Genomic DNA, 15,067 nt, shown 5'->3' with positions numbered 1-15,067 from the left:
AGTGATTGGGCACACACCTGACTTAAATTGTTTGGTAAAAATTGGTGTCAATTGCTCTTTAAGTCTCCTTAGGCAGATGGTTCGGTTACTTATTCCTCCCCCTTCTGTCATTGTTTGCATGCTATCCTCATTAAAATATGAAAACCTATAAATGTTTGGGTGGTTTTAGTTAAAGCAGACACTGTTTTTTCATCTGTGTGATTTTGACAAAGATCAGATCACATTTGATGGTGATTTTATGCAGAAATGTGAGAAATTCCAAAAGGTTCAGATACTTTTTCATACCACTGTATGTATGTATCTCTGATGTAACTACTAATGAAAATTCTGTGTATGAATCCCTACATGAAACTAATACGATCCTACATGGCTGCTGTACAGACAGACGTGATCACACACTGACGGGATCATCAGTAATGTGTTCGCTGAAGCTAAACATAGAATTCAGAACAGGGTAGTTTTGCTATACTTTTCACATTCAGGGATACAAGCGAGCTCACTTCCCATGCATCCTCATATTTTGAATCGTGGCATTAAGTTTTTCAAGATTTCACAAACCTCGTTGGTCTACCAGCAGCAGAATTTCTTGATTGATCCAGTTTCCTATTCTTTAATTACTATTCATATGTTCATACATGAAAAATGTATTAGATTGTTGTTAATTTGACACGTTCATTGCTAATTTAACTGGATTTTTATAGAGTAAATCCTTGGCTGCATTTCAAATTTCATCTTTTTACTTTGAGTATGTACGGTTTTATGCAGTGTGCTTACAACTGAGACCCACTGCTTCATCATAGCTTTGCACCTTGAACTTTGACCCTTTTGCTCATACATTCCTCAAGCTTTGACCAGCAATAGAGTATTAATGTAGTAATTATACAGACAAGTGGTACTTGTGGTACTGACACTTTGTGTTGTTGTGGTATCTTCCGCTGTTAAGAGGATTGTGGGTCCGAACAGTAAGGAAAGCATGCTGGCTTGTATACTGCAAAATGCCGTGAGATGCAGTCAGACATCCTGGTATTTTTGGGACACTGCATTTGACATACAATGTGTTGGGACAAACTAAATCTTTTGCTAGCATAATAAATAGTGTGGTAGAATGGGTATTGGAACACACCCCTGGCCTCTGATTGGCTATTCCAGAGAACACGACATTAATCATGCAATCACTTGGGAGCTTTTTTCAACAATAACAGGTAACTTTACTCCTAAGTTGGGTTTTTGGAGCATTCTTGATTCTTAAAAGTTGGATAAATTCTGCCCCATATGTGACCCGCTTCACATGCATTACTGCTGCAGACATACATCATGCTTCGTTTCAGTGTATATTCATTTATTACATTTTTATTACAAAATGAATACAGTAAGTACAGTATGGCAATACATTATGAGGAAGAAAACATATGTACAAGTCATAAAAATAAAATACATCTTGGTATCAACTATTGGATGGAGCAGTATGGCACATTAATGATGTAATCAGTGTAATGATTGGATAAGGTTTCTATTTGATGCACTGGTGTGTATGATGGGCCACTACCTGAGGACGTAGAACATGTGACAGTCAAGTTTTCTATCACCAAAATGAGCACCATATCTGAACAGTCATAACTCCACTTTGGTGACTGATGACACAAGGGCTAAACAAAGGTGGGAACTGCCCATTTCTCTCATTCAAGCACTTCCCAATAAGTTAATAATAGTTAGATGTAAATAAAAGGCTAGCTAAGATTTCATGAGCAGGGCTGAAGCCTACTTTTTGAGCCAGAGGTGGACACTTTGGCTGTGAGGAGCAAAATCTTGTTGATCTTATAAATAAATCTGAAGGGGGGGGGGGGGGGGGGGGGGGGATAACAAGGCAAGATATCAAAACATTTCACTGAAAAAGTCCTGACAGACTGAGGTGAGGATGTGAGGTTTTGTCCAACCTCCAGTGGCCTGTATGGATCCACTATAAATCTGCTTCCTTATGTCTTCAGGGCTGTACGCGCTCACTGGCCTTTCTCACACTTAACACAAAGTCTCTTTTTTTCTCAGTTTGTTGACTGATGCTTTTCCAAAACCACACCCACCCACACATTTATCTCAGCGGTGCTGCATGTGGAGGAGGCAAGTCATCACCGCACCTTTGTCCCGCGCCATTTAAAGTGCTCTCAGTAGGGGTAGGCAGAGACGGCGATATACACGATGAAGGTCGTCTGGTACTCGATGCCTCCGTCTTCACTGTAGGAGAGGGCTCGGACCTTCATGCGGTACGTGTGGGGCTGTCGTAGCGCCTGTGTGGTGAACAGCACTCCCTTCAGGTTCTCGTCTCGCAAGGCGAAAGGTAACGCGACGTCCTCGTCCACCGCAAGGAAGGTGGTCCTGGGGTGCATCACTCCGTCCTGCGTGTAGGCCACCAGTCTGATGAGGTCCTGGTTGGCCGCAATGCCAAAGGGGAGAGACAGCAGCTTGTACTCCAGGGCGTAAGGGCTCAGTGCACACTCCAGGTCATTTGGTGGGCAGTTCTTCAGGCAAAACCTGTAACACACACAGCACATTTCAGTTGAGTCCAGTGTGGGGAAGCAGAAAAATAAAAAAATGTTGTTATAGATTAAATTGCCAACCAAAATACTTTGTTGTAACATTAGATCTCTTTAATGTGTGAACCCTAATTGGATGTAAAGTGCATTTCTGTGAAGGTTTACCCTGTGGCTGGATCCCTCTGGTAGTTTGGTGGACAGGGCGTGTCAATACACTGGTAACTTCCTCTCATGTTAAAGCACATTCGGTTTGCTCCACACTGGATGTTCTGTTCTAGGCACTCGTCTATGTCTGTGCAAACAGCAAACAGCTTATTGTTACTACAGGGCACGCTACAATGAGGTAATGATGTTGGTGGATGGAAACAGGAAGTGGCTGGCGGTTCTCACCTTGACACGTCTTGCCGTTGGTCGTGAGTCGGTAGCCAACGGGACAGAGACACCTGTGGCTCCCCGGTGTATTCATACACTCATGCTGACAGGCATCCCTCACCTCACACTCATTAATGTCTGTTGATGTCACACACACACACACCGAGACAGAATTATTCGGAGAAAATCGGAGAACACAAATGAAAATCTCACAGTCACATGTTTAAAACAAGCCCACAAGCAGCTGTGAGGCAAAGAGACAGTTTCTCTATTAACTTTCATCCTCTCCCTCATCTCAGCCCTGCCTGTCCTCCATAGTTACCTACGCAGGAGCCACCCCTGGACTCAAACCCCTGCTGACAAGCGAGGAAGCCCCGCTGTGAGGAATGTTCAGGATTCTCTCTGCGACTCCGGCTCCTGTGGCGCCCCCTTGTGGTGGCCGTATAGGAGTGGAAGCTCTGAGAGGCCAAGTTGTGGTACAGTCGCTGGTGGGAGCTGTGCTCAGGGGAGGCCTGAGCCGTTCGGTAGCCATATGAGTAACTTTCATAGCTGGGCAGACGCTCCAGACCGGCGCAGGATTTGCCATCGCCCAGCAGGTGACGCCCCGGTGGGCAGGTGCACTTGAAGCTGCCAGGTGTGTTGATGCACTGGTGGGCACAGGGCTGTGGCAGCCGCTCACACTCATTAATGTCTGGCCTCAGCACAAAGAAAGACCAGCACCAGGAAAAGACAAGAGTGACAGAAAAGAAGGATGGAAGGAGAAAAGGTGCAAAAGTAATGCAGAAGAAACAGAAAAAGGTGATGGATGAAAAACATCAGGTGGTGCAGGCCATGAAAATAGAGGAGGGAGATGAGAAGGAGGGGGGAAAAAGGGTATATGTCAATTACCCCACTGTACAACAATACATTTTCATGTCCCTCAGACAGAAATGTATTGCGACTGTAGATATATGTGTCTAGTTTGAATGAGAGACTGAAATTATCTCCTCTCATATCAAATAAAAGTAATGCTTTGAAGATAATAACTTCAAATTCAATTCCGAATCTAGTTAAGACTTCATCTGAGGAAATTATGTCGAATGATATCAAATGTAATTCACATTTGATATCAGGTAGAAAATCCAATTCATGCCAGAGCCAGATAACGTCACAAAGACAGACACCAGCATACAATGTTAATGATGTCAGGAGGGGGACAGTGAGTGTGTGCCATTACAAAGCAACTCCAGGAAATAGCCAAATCCAAACATAAAGAGTTTGAAAAGTCACAACTGGAAAAGGGTGTAAGGAAACAAAATGACAGACAGAGCTGTGGGGTCATGGTGCTGGTCTTCATATGGCTGATGTGTCAAAGAAGGACACATTTCAGTTTCCCTCCCTCTCTTCTCCTTTCCTACCCTTTCTCTTACTCCTCTCTGACAGTGTAGTTAAATAGACATCACTCCAGAGCTTTAGAGGACCTGATACCATGCACTGAATCTTTGCAGGGTCTCTCACATTTTGAGTTAGTCAGCAGTTTTAATTGCAGCATTTTAGAGATGCAAGTGAGCACTGGCAGAATACAAATGTCCGAAGTTCATTGCAGATGACAGCAGAAATATTTTAGACCTTAAACAGGGGTGAGTCACTGACACAAAGACAGAAGTATGCTGGCAGAAGCAAGCAAGCTGACAGGAAGCGTAAGGAGAGAGCAGCGCAAAAATGCTTTGGCAAATATCCTCAGCTAAACAGAATTACAGACTAGCAAGTGGAAGTATCACCTGCCTGGTCACTGCTTTGAATGTCATAAAATACTGGATGATGAGGGATTGACAGGGTATGAGACATGAAGGACGCACATACCGACACAGGGGCGTCCCACTCCCTGAGATCTGTAGCCACGTGGACAGGTGCAGTGGTAGCTGCCTCTGGTATTCTCACAGATCTGATTGTATCGGCACTGGTGAGTTCCATCTCGGCATTCATCGATGTCTGCAGCAGGCCACAGAGGATGAAGACGTAAAAATGAAACCTCTCCGTCTTCAGTTTTTTTTAAAATTTGTACTTAAGCGAATGTTCTCTGCCTTATCGAGATATACTGTGGATACTCACCTACGCAGGTCCCGTTGGCGCCTTTGGTCATACCATTGGGGCACAGGTCAATGCAGGTGTAACCACCCCGTGTGTTTTTACACTGCTGATCTGAACGGCAAACCCTCTGCCTGCACTCGTTTATATCTGAGGTGATGAGAGAGAGAACAGGTCAAATGCAGAACTGACTTCTTCTTCAAATCATTTGACGCCAGGGCATGTGACTGTGTTGTTTCAAGCAATGCAATTAAATTTAAAAAAAGAGCGTTATTTGGAGAAGTGAAGCAGCCTCACCTATACAGCGTCGGTTCCTGAGCTGAAAGCCCGGCTCGCAGGCACATCGGTAACTTCCAATCGTGTTCAGACAGTGTTGATTGCATGGATTGGACTCTTGGCACTCGTTTACATCTGACCAACAAAGAAGGCAACTGTCAATCAGTCCATCAATCAAGCAAACTGTATTTGTAGAGCACCTTTCATGCAGGTTAGTGCAGGTCAAAGTGCTTCACAGATGACTGACAAGCTGACGAAATGACAGAAAAAAGTGTAGACCATAGCAGAGTGCAATAAAAACTAGATGAAAAAACTAGATGAAATAGATTCAAAAGTCAAAACAAATGGCTTGGATCATGAAAGAACTGTCAGAAGTTTCATAAAAGCAAATCTTGATCAGTAAAGCTGGTTTAGGTACCTGTGCAGCTGAGACCATCAGCTGTTCTCCTGAAGCCACGCCCACAGCGCATGACACATCGGTAAGAGCCAATCGTGTTCTCGCAGTCCTGTCCGTCATGGCACACGTTCCCACCCAGCGAACATTCGTCAATGTCTGCGAGAACAAAAAGCATTGAATCATTTAAACAATGGCCTGTTTGTGTAATAATCAGGCTGACAGCACTGTTTCCCGCTGGTGTATGTTTGTGAGTTGTGTACCCTGACAGGTCCTGCCGTCAGCTGAGATGGTGAGTCCTCGGGGACAAGAGCAGTAGTAGGTGCCCATGGCGTTGTGGCAGGCATGAGAACAAGGGTTCCCGACCTCACACTCGTTCTCATCTGCGCAAATTAAATCATGCATAAACAACAACAATGCAATCAGAAGAGATTTAAGTTCTGCTGTTGGATATGCTGTTGAATCCTTTCAGGGTGCTTTTAAGTTCACTATGTGTCTTTAAAAGCAACCTTTTAATAGATTTTTAACTGCACGTAGCACAATTATTAACTGACCATAGACTACAAATATGCTGTGACATACACTACCTGCACAGTAGGGCCCAGCTGACACCAAAGTGAATCCCTGAGGACACTGGTTGCTGCGATCGCCTGCAATCACATAAACATTTCACCGTTAAATTTTGATAAAGTTTTAGGCAAAAGCATGCAGGGAAAAAAACCCTAAAGAACAGATATAAAAGCAGAAAAACACAGAATCAAAAATTGTTAGTAGCTTTATTCAGCCCATCTCTCACCTATGATTACAATATTATTCCTATGTTTATTCCTTTCACAGACCAGTATTCTTACCCTTGGCTATACTGGCGTGGATGCTATACTCCAACATCTCCTCCAGGGGGTGGTAGTGAGCGCTGATAGATGTGGCGTGCAGCATCTCCACAAGGTAGGGCATCTTGCCCTTGGACAGGTCGTAGGAGATGGTGTGGTTCCAGGAGTAGGGCACACTCTCCCTGTCGATGCTGAACATGCGGGTGGACAGAGCGTACAGCTGGCCCGGGCCAGTCTGGATGTAATCCTCTGTGTAGTCCTGAGTCCAACAAAGTGCACATGTGAGGCAACTTCACACATTTGAGCTAATTTACTAGAAATCATGTATACTGTGATAGATATGGGATTTGTAGTTGACAGGCTGGTATGATCCTTTAAATGTGATCCTCTGAACATACAGCATTTGTTGGCCTCATATTTCTTTAATTTACAAGCTCCAATCTGCTTTAAATAATTTATAAATATACCTGCCAAAACACGCACACAGTTAAATAATCTATACATAATTTATTCATATACCTTGATGCTGATGTCAGCCTGTGAGGGCAGCTGCAGGATGTGTCCGTTCACTACGATGTCCAGTAACAACGCTCCATCTGAGTCCAGGCCTCTGGCAATGTGGGTCATCCTCAGGATCTCACCTACCAAGATCCACATCAACATTTACATGATTTTGCTAACAGCCCATATGCACCAGGTTGAACCGGCTTTGTGTATTTATATAAACATGTACACATGTTTGTACACAGCACACCAGGGTCCTGTCCGTTCATACCTGTGGCGAACTCCACCTGCGTCTCTCGCCTGAAGATGCCTCCTGTTAGCGTGTAGCCATTGACAGCCTCTCCTACTTCCTGCGCAGTGGTCCAGTAGACAGGGTTCAGGATCGAGATGAGCTTTCTCATTGCAGGACCTTGAAATTAAAGGCAGAAGAAGAGTGTTTAATTTATGATGAGATTTATTGATAAAGATTGAGAGAACGACTTAGATGCAGTAGTTGCATGTAGGCTGGTATTATTTGGTGCACATCACATCAAAAAGTAAAAGGTTTAAACATATGAAAGTGTCTGAAACTGACCTAATGTCCTTGGTACATTAGTAATAGTGGCCTTGATGATTCTGCCACCAGACATGCTGTCTGTGATGGTGGCGTTGAGGATGGCGATGCCAAACTCAATATCGTTGATGTTCCCTATGACGCTTCCTCGGGCCTTCTGGGGCCCACCTGACAAAAACATAAGGGATATCAGATTGCTTCGAGTGCTGCGCTCAACTGCACACCCACAATATATATTTATCTACGAGAACGCCTTACCTGGGCAGGCCTGAGTGTTACACCTGGACAGCTGAGAGGAGTCTCCTGGACATGGCCGACCACTGTCGCTAGGAGACGGACTGTTACAGAGACGCACGCGTGTCCTCTCTCCTCCCCCACAGGAAGCAGAGCATTCTCCCCACGGCTGCCATGAACCCCAGTTACCATCGACTGCAATGATGAAACAAAAAAAAATACAGAAAGTACACACATTAACACACAAATCATCACACACACATAAAGGGTATTCAGCATTTACAGCCACTTCAGTTTTCATCGAAAGAGCATTTTAGAGCCCCCCCCCCCTTCCTTTAGCTTTGTTGACCCCTGACAGACACAGTCTTAAACATGCTGACTCACCAGGACAGTTGGCTGTGCTGCATCTTTGAATCTGTGTATCTGCACCTGCACAAGCTCTCCCACCATTGGCAGGTCTGGGGTTGTCACATGTCCTGTAGCGTCTCATCTGACCCCCGTCACATGTCTTGCTGCAGCTGCCCCAGCTACTCCATGGACCCCAGTTGCCGCTGACTGAAAGAAAATTTAAAAAAGTACAAAAACAGGTCAAAATGTCGTAGACAGAAAAGGAAAAGAGATAAGATAAAAGAAAGAGAAGAAACAAAGAACCAAGAGACAAAACAGACATTTTTACAGACACACACACACACATATATATATACAGCTGTGCTCATAAGTTTACATAACCTGGCAGAATTTAGGATTTCTTGGTCATTTTTCATAGAATATGAATGATAACACAAAAACTTTTCTTTCACGCATGGAAAGTAGTTGGGTGAAGCCATTTATAATCAAACAACTATATTTACTCTTTTTAAATCATATTGACAACAGAAACTACTCAAATGACCCTGATCAAAAGTTTACATACCCCAGTTCTTAATACCGTGTATTCCCCCCTTTAACATCAATGACAGCTTGAAGTCTTTTGTGGTAGTTGTAGATGAGGGTCTTTTTTTTGTCAGATGGTAAAGCTGCCCATTCTTCTTGGCAAATAGCCTCCTGCTCCTGTAAATTCTTGGGCTGCCTTGCATGAACTGCATGTTTGAGATCTCCCCAGAGTGGCTCAATGATACTGAGGTCAGGAGACTGAGATGTCCACTCCAGAACCTTTACTTTATTCTGTTGTAGCCACTGACAGGTAGACTTGGCCTTGTGCTTTGGATCGTTGTCATGTTAGAACGTCCAAGCACATCCCATGCGCAGCTTCCGGGCTGATGAGGGGAAGTTTTCCTCCAGTATTTTCTGATAACATGCTGCATTCATCTTGCCATCAATTTTTACCAAGTTTCCTGTGCCTCTGTAGCTCACACATCCCCAAAACATCAGCGATCCACCTCCGTGTTTCACAGTAGGGATTGTGTACTTCTCATTATAGGCCTTGTTTACTCCTCTCCAAATGTAGCATTTATGGTTGTGGCCAAAAAGTTCAATTTTGGTCTCATCACTCCAAATGACTTTGTTCCAGAAGTTTTGAGGCTTGTCTCTGTGCTGTTTGGCATATTATAAGCGGGATTCTTTGTGGCATTTTTTATAGAAAGGGCTTTCTTCTGGCGACTCGACCATGGAGTTGTTCAAGTGCCTCCTTATTGTGCATCTTGAAACAGCCACGCCAGCTTTTTTCAGAGACTCCTGTATTATTATGAGTTATTTGAGGGCTTTTCTTTGCATCCCGAGCAATTTTTCTGGCAGCTGTGGCTGAAATTCTTGTTGGTCGACCTGACCATGGTTTGGTTTCAACAGATCCCCTCAGTTTCTTCTTAATTAATGTTTGAACACTGCTGATAGGCATTTTCAGATCCTTGGATATCTTTTTATATCCCTTTCCTGCTTTATACAGTTCAATTATCATTTCCCGCAGATCCTTTGACAATTCTTTTGCTTTCCCCATGATTTAGAAGCCAGAAATGTCAGTGCAGCACTGGATGAAAGATGAAGGGTCTGTCCAGAGCCCAGAAACTCACTGACCTTTTATACACACACACTGATTACAAGCAAATAGATCACAGGTGAGGATGGTTACCTTTAGAAGCCATTCAAACCCGTTTGTGTCAACTTGTGTGCCTGTTATCAGGCTAAACCTCCAGGGTATGTAAACTTTTGATCAGGGCCATTTGGGTACCTTCTATTGTCATTATAGTTTAAAAAGAATAAACACAGTTGTTGGATAAAAAATAACTATAGCACAACACTAACCATGAGTAAAAGAAAGGTTTTTGTGTGATCATTCATATTGTCTGAAAAATGGCCAAGAAATAATAAAATCTGCCTCTATATGTGTGTGTATATATATATATATATATATATATGTGTATATATATGTATATATATATATATATATATGTGTATATATATGTGTATGTATATGTATATATATATAATTTATTTATTTTGAATTTTTTACTTTTTTAACAACAAATAACAGTTAATATGACTCACTGGGGCAGGGGTCACTGTTACAGAAATCAATGTGCACGTCGTTGCCTTCACACTGCCTGCCGCCATGCTGAGGGGCGGGGCTGGCACATAGGCGTGTCCTCTGTCTGGTCCCGCCTCCACATGACACACTGCAGGCTCCCCAGCTCACCCACGACGACCACTTCCCATCCACTGGAGGGTACCAGACAAGAAGAAGCAGGAGCGTCAGTCATCGCTAACATGAGGTTTGAAATATTAATGTATCTTGCACCCACTGGGGGAACAGACATGGATATTGGCTAAAATCTCATTCTAATCTCATTTTATTGTATAGCACAGTCCCTCAGGCCTCACCAGGACAAGGTCTCTCCCTGCACACTTGTGTTTGGGTGTCTGAGCCCTCACACTGTGGCCCATCAAATGCTGGAGGAGGGTTGTTGCACAGTCGGATTCTGGACTGCATACCCTTACCACAGGTCTCACTGCACGGGCTCCATGGTAGCCAAGAGCCCCAGTTACCTGCCACTGCACGACAATAAACAGTCAATACACAACGTGGAATATAAGCAGCGCATTTCCTCAAGTCCTGTACTGAGGGGCAACTTTGAGGTGCTTGACTTGAGTATTTTCATTTGAAGCCAATTTATTCTTCTACTCCACAACATATCTGATAAAACTCTTGTCCCCACTGCATTTATTTGATGCATTTTGAAAGGTGGACTCTTGATGGAATATTTACTGCTTGTACTGCTTTGTGCACTTGAGTGAAGGATGTGAGTCTAGTAAAGCTTCCACCACTGTTTAGGCCCATAATCCTGTGTAATGGAAGCTTGTATGTGGAGACCATGTAAAAATCACAGCAAATAAAATCTGGAATACAGCCTGTTCATGGTAAATATGCAATTTATTCTAGGCAGTTAGACAATTGAGATAAATAGGACTTATACGAAAAAGTGTTTTTTTTTTGTTTTTTGTGTGGGACACTCCTGCCAGTTGCAGCTCCTCATTCCTACGATCTTCTGCTGCATTTACAGGAAACGTATTTGGTTACTAACCTGGACAAGGTCTGACACTGCACATGATGACCTCCACTGCCTTCCCCTCACATGGCCTGCCTCCATGCTGAGCTGGTGGGTTACTGCAGGTCCGGACCCTGGTTCTGTTGCCCTGACCACAGGAACGAGAGCACTCCTCCCAGACAGACCACTCTGACCAGTTACCATCCACTGTAGAAGGACAAAGGCACAGATTTAGTCACCACACGTGCCATTTGCACACGGTATTCTTTCACTGAGAGAAAAGGTTGAATCCTCTGCATCTGCTTTTTCAAGCACTCTCACCTGGACAGGGCTTTCCCTGACACCTGCGTGTCTCTGTGTCTGATCCTGCACAGTGACGCCCTCCATTGGCAGGTAGAGGATTGTTACACTGTCTCAGCCTCCACTGGGACCCGACACCACAGGACACACTGCAAGGACCCCACTCCGCCCACTCTGAGTAGCCCCCATGAACTGGAAAATGAATGCGCATTAACACAGCACGTCTTTAGCCGTTTGGTCGATTTAGATGATGCTTTCTTTTTTCATTAAGAAGGATACAGAGGATGATTTTATCTGAGACCGGTTCCATTTGCAGTGGAAGAAACAATGCCCTCTTGTTCATTTTAAGAACATTTGCTACAGGTTAACGAAAAAATACAAGCCCCACAATGTCCTGCTCACCTCGTACAGTGAGAGTGACTCTAACCAGCACTGATCCTAGCAGGTTTCTGGCCACACATTCATATTCTGCCGTGTCCTCCTTCTGGGCACTGCTGATCCTGAGGGAACCGTTGGACAGGGAGGTGAAGCGGTCGTTGCCCAACAGGGGGCGCCCTTGACGGGACCACTCTATCATGGGGGAAGGCTCACCCTCTGCCTGACAGTTGAGCACAACTGTGGTGCCAGCATCCACCACCGTCTCCACTGGCTCCACTATGATGGTGGGTGCACCTGGTAGAGGAGCAGATCTGTGTGAGCCAGCTGATTTCACACATCAAGGGGAGCACTAAGAAAACAACCCCTGGTGATGTCACTGTTGAAGGTGCAATAATAAATCCCTGGTGCGCTCTTTAAGGTTATAATACCTTTTCTTCATGCAGCAAATGCCAGATTATATGCTAAACAGGACTGACACAGAAAACAGACACTTACTCTGTAGGGTAAGTGTGACACTCCTTTCCACCACCCCAGCATCATTTGTTGCCACACACATGTAGTTGCCTGCATCCTCACTCTGCACAACATTCAATGAAAACTCAGTTCATTAGTAAATCTGAAAAAGATGCAAGTTCTGAAAAATACTTCCTACTTCACATATAGTCATGTACAGACAACAATACTGACAAAGAAAATTGTCTTTACATGTAATACATGTCAGACCATTCAGCCACCAGAGCACTTTGTAAGAACATATAATTATCAGCCTCATGCGTTTCCCTACCACTGTGCCATAGATGGCCAGAGAGCCGTTGTCCAGCTGACGGATACGGTTGCTGATCTGGATGTTTATTCCATTTTTGCTCCATCGTATGGTGGGCAGGGGGTCTCCTCGAACCTCACAGTTCAGGATGGCATTACCACCCAGAGGTTCAATGCGGTTGGAGTGGAGGTCCCCATCAATAATAGGAGGCTCTGGAGACGGACAGAATAACTTTTTGTGGACACATCACTTGATTCGGGTTGAGCTGTGAGTTACATGGTAACCCTTTGCTTTAAATCCCCATGTTTATAATTTATAACCAGCATACAAACATTCAATGAATGGTTTATAACACACTATAGTGTAGTTGCAGCTATAAGGACTTTTTAAGTGTTTGTAAATGTATATGACAGATTATATATTATTACAACACTGTTGTACTATATTGCCATTCATTACATGTTTATACAGCAGCCTCCACTTACAGGTGCACACAGGACGAGTTGACAATACATCTGCTCACAACTACATCACAGTGTTTCCAGTTATTAAATGTTTATATACTGCTTTTAAATGCTAAATGGTGGCATTTAAAGTGCTACCAGCTACATAAGTAAAATGGTAGTGTGGTTTTACCTTTGACAAAGACAAAGCCCAATGATTTGATGGTTCCTACGTTGTTTTCTGCCACACAGGTGTAGGTGCCAGAGTCATCTTTGCTCACTCTCTCTATCACCAGCTCACTGTGGCCATTCATATGATCGTAGTGAACTAAAGCATTAAGAAAAGGCAGTAAAAGTCAATAAAAGAAAAACAGGGTTAAAAGTTTTTATACTAATATATGACATTAAACTATACTGATTTTTCAGTATATACTCTTTGATATAAAACATGGTCCTAAATCAATTGAGATCTTGCTACATACCTGGGATGATGTTGTTGTTAAAGGCCCATGTGATTCTGGGTGGAGGGGTCCCACTGACTCCACAGGCCAGCAGCAGGCGCTCTCCCTTGTTGAGGGCAACGTCTCCGAGCAGCTCAGTGAAGACGGGGTGCGTCTGAACAGACAGGGTCACTGTCCGACTGTCTTGTCCAACTGCATTTGTTGCCACACAGGTATAACTGCCTGCATCGTCAGGCTGGTGCAGAGGGCAGATGAGGAGAGTGAGAGCATGCAGAGAAAAATATTTACATGCATCTGTTTGAGGCTGCAATCTTTTTTAGCAGCAGAGCTTTAAATAATCTCTAACATTTACATGCAACAGTGGCTAGCCAAGATAAATTTAATACAGACCAATTTCACTACAGAAACAAACACAAAGATGATTTGTTGTTTTCCTGTCCTTGTCTTTGTTTCTCTTACCTGAGCCATGTCTATGACCAGCTCTCCAGAGGGCAGGATTGTGTACTCCCCTGTGCTTTCAATGAGAGGATTACCGTCCTTCTCCCAGGACAGGCTGGGCTGAGGGACCCCCTCCGCCACACACCCCAGCTGAGCCTGGCTGTTTTCTACCACTGCTATCTCCTGCTCTCCACCACGTATAGAAGGTGGGACTGCAAAGGTAGAACATTTCATTTTTTATTATAAAAAACATCAGTCTGGTTATAGTTTATAAAAATACAATCACAGAGGCGATTGGCAGCCCCTGAGGTAGGTCACTTTAACACACTATCGATGGTAAAGGTTCTTTGATGTTTATATGTCTGTGGAAGTCTGTGTAACCACAAACGTAGTATGTGATGTTCAGGGATGTTGCATATACTGAACTTACTCTGTACAGTGAGGCTCATCTCGAGGCTGACGGTGCCTGCTGCATTGGCAGCAGTGCAAGTGTATCGTCCAGTGTCACTTGGCTGGATGAAGGCGATCTGCAGGGATCCTGAACTGAGTACCCGCTGGCGGACTGACTCACTGAGCGGCTGCCCGTTTTTGTGCCACGTGACAGAGGGGGGAGGGGAGCCGTCAGCCTGGCACTGTAGCGTCACAGAGGAGTCCACAGGTGCCAGGTATTTTTGAGTTTCAGAGCTGATCACTGGGGGGACTGCAGGACACAGCAAAAATAAATACCACATGCAGTTAAAACGATTACGTGTTGGTGGACAGACATGATGACTGAAGGGATGGAAGACACAGATCAGCTCATCCAGAGATTTGTGAAGGCCATTTTTTTCACATTTGAAGCTTCTACTGAGGTTTTCAAATGAAGATTTGAATGTCTGCCGTTATATTTTATGATATCACCCTAAAAAACACAAGACAAAATCCTAAATTTGAATGAAGTGATTCATCAAATTAACCGAGTTGGTCCTTTTCTTTAATTAAATAAGCTTTCTTTAATGAATATGAGAGGTCTGTTGGCAGCATGTTGATTCAGACTTTGAATGTCAA

General features: G+C 44.0%; 1 protein-coding gene across 1 annotated transcript in view; it reads right to left on the bottom strand.

The window, feature by feature from the left end:
- Window positions 1-1,388: 1,388 nt before the first annotated feature.
- Window positions 1,389-15,067, bottom strand: part of hmcn1 (hemicentin 1) — an 85,870-nt gene continuing 72,191 nt past the window's right edge. The window contains exons 81-107 of the mRNA XM_041934630.1: window positions 14,451-14,720; window positions 14,042-14,232; window positions 13,604-13,817; window positions 13,315-13,449; window positions 12,700-12,890; window positions 12,411-12,492; window positions 11,940-12,209; window positions 11,559-11,729; window positions 11,274-11,444; window positions 10,573-10,743; window positions 10,240-10,410; window positions 8,143-8,313; window positions 7,783-7,953; window positions 7,546-7,692; window positions 7,243-7,380; window positions 6,987-7,108; window positions 6,489-6,726; window positions 6,225-6,287; window positions 5,901-6,020; window positions 5,662-5,796; window positions 5,265-5,378; window positions 4,992-5,117; window positions 4,743-4,871; window positions 3,223-3,591; window positions 2,919-3,038; window positions 2,694-2,820; window positions 1,389-2,526 (exon numbers count right to left, since the gene is read on the bottom strand). Of these exons, the coding sequence (XP_041790564.1) occupies window positions 2,160-2,526; window positions 2,694-2,820; window positions 2,919-3,038; window positions 3,223-3,591; window positions 4,743-4,871; window positions 4,992-5,117; window positions 5,265-5,378; window positions 5,662-5,796; window positions 5,901-6,020; window positions 6,225-6,287; window positions 6,489-6,726; window positions 6,987-7,108; window positions 7,243-7,380; window positions 7,546-7,692; window positions 7,783-7,953; window positions 8,143-8,313; window positions 10,240-10,410; window positions 10,573-10,743; window positions 11,274-11,444; window positions 11,559-11,729; window positions 11,940-12,209; window positions 12,411-12,492; window positions 12,700-12,890; window positions 13,315-13,449; window positions 13,604-13,817; window positions 14,042-14,232; window positions 14,451-14,720 (4,694 nt within the window). The 3' untranslated portion in view covers window positions 1,389-2,159. The remainder of the gene's footprint in view (window positions 2,527-2,693; window positions 2,821-2,918; window positions 3,039-3,222; window positions 3,592-4,742; window positions 4,872-4,991; window positions 5,118-5,264; window positions 5,379-5,661; window positions 5,797-5,900; window positions 6,021-6,224; window positions 6,288-6,488; window positions 6,727-6,986; window positions 7,109-7,242; window positions 7,381-7,545; window positions 7,693-7,782; window positions 7,954-8,142; window positions 8,314-10,239; window positions 10,411-10,572; window positions 10,744-11,273; window positions 11,445-11,558; window positions 11,730-11,939; window positions 12,210-12,410; window positions 12,493-12,699; window positions 12,891-13,314; window positions 13,450-13,603; window positions 13,818-14,041; window positions 14,233-14,450; window positions 14,721-15,067) is intronic.

The sequence above is a fragment of the Chelmon rostratus genome, chromosome 4, assembly GCF_017976325.1.
Source record: "Chelmon rostratus isolate fCheRos1 chromosome 4, fCheRos1.pri, whole genome shotgun sequence".
NCBI classification, from domain to species: domain Eukaryota; kingdom Metazoa; phylum Chordata; class Actinopteri; order Chaetodontiformes; family Chaetodontidae; genus Chelmon; species Chelmon rostratus.
Note: the sequence above shows the minus strand (reverse complement) of the source record. Positions and strands in the feature narration are given on the sequence as shown.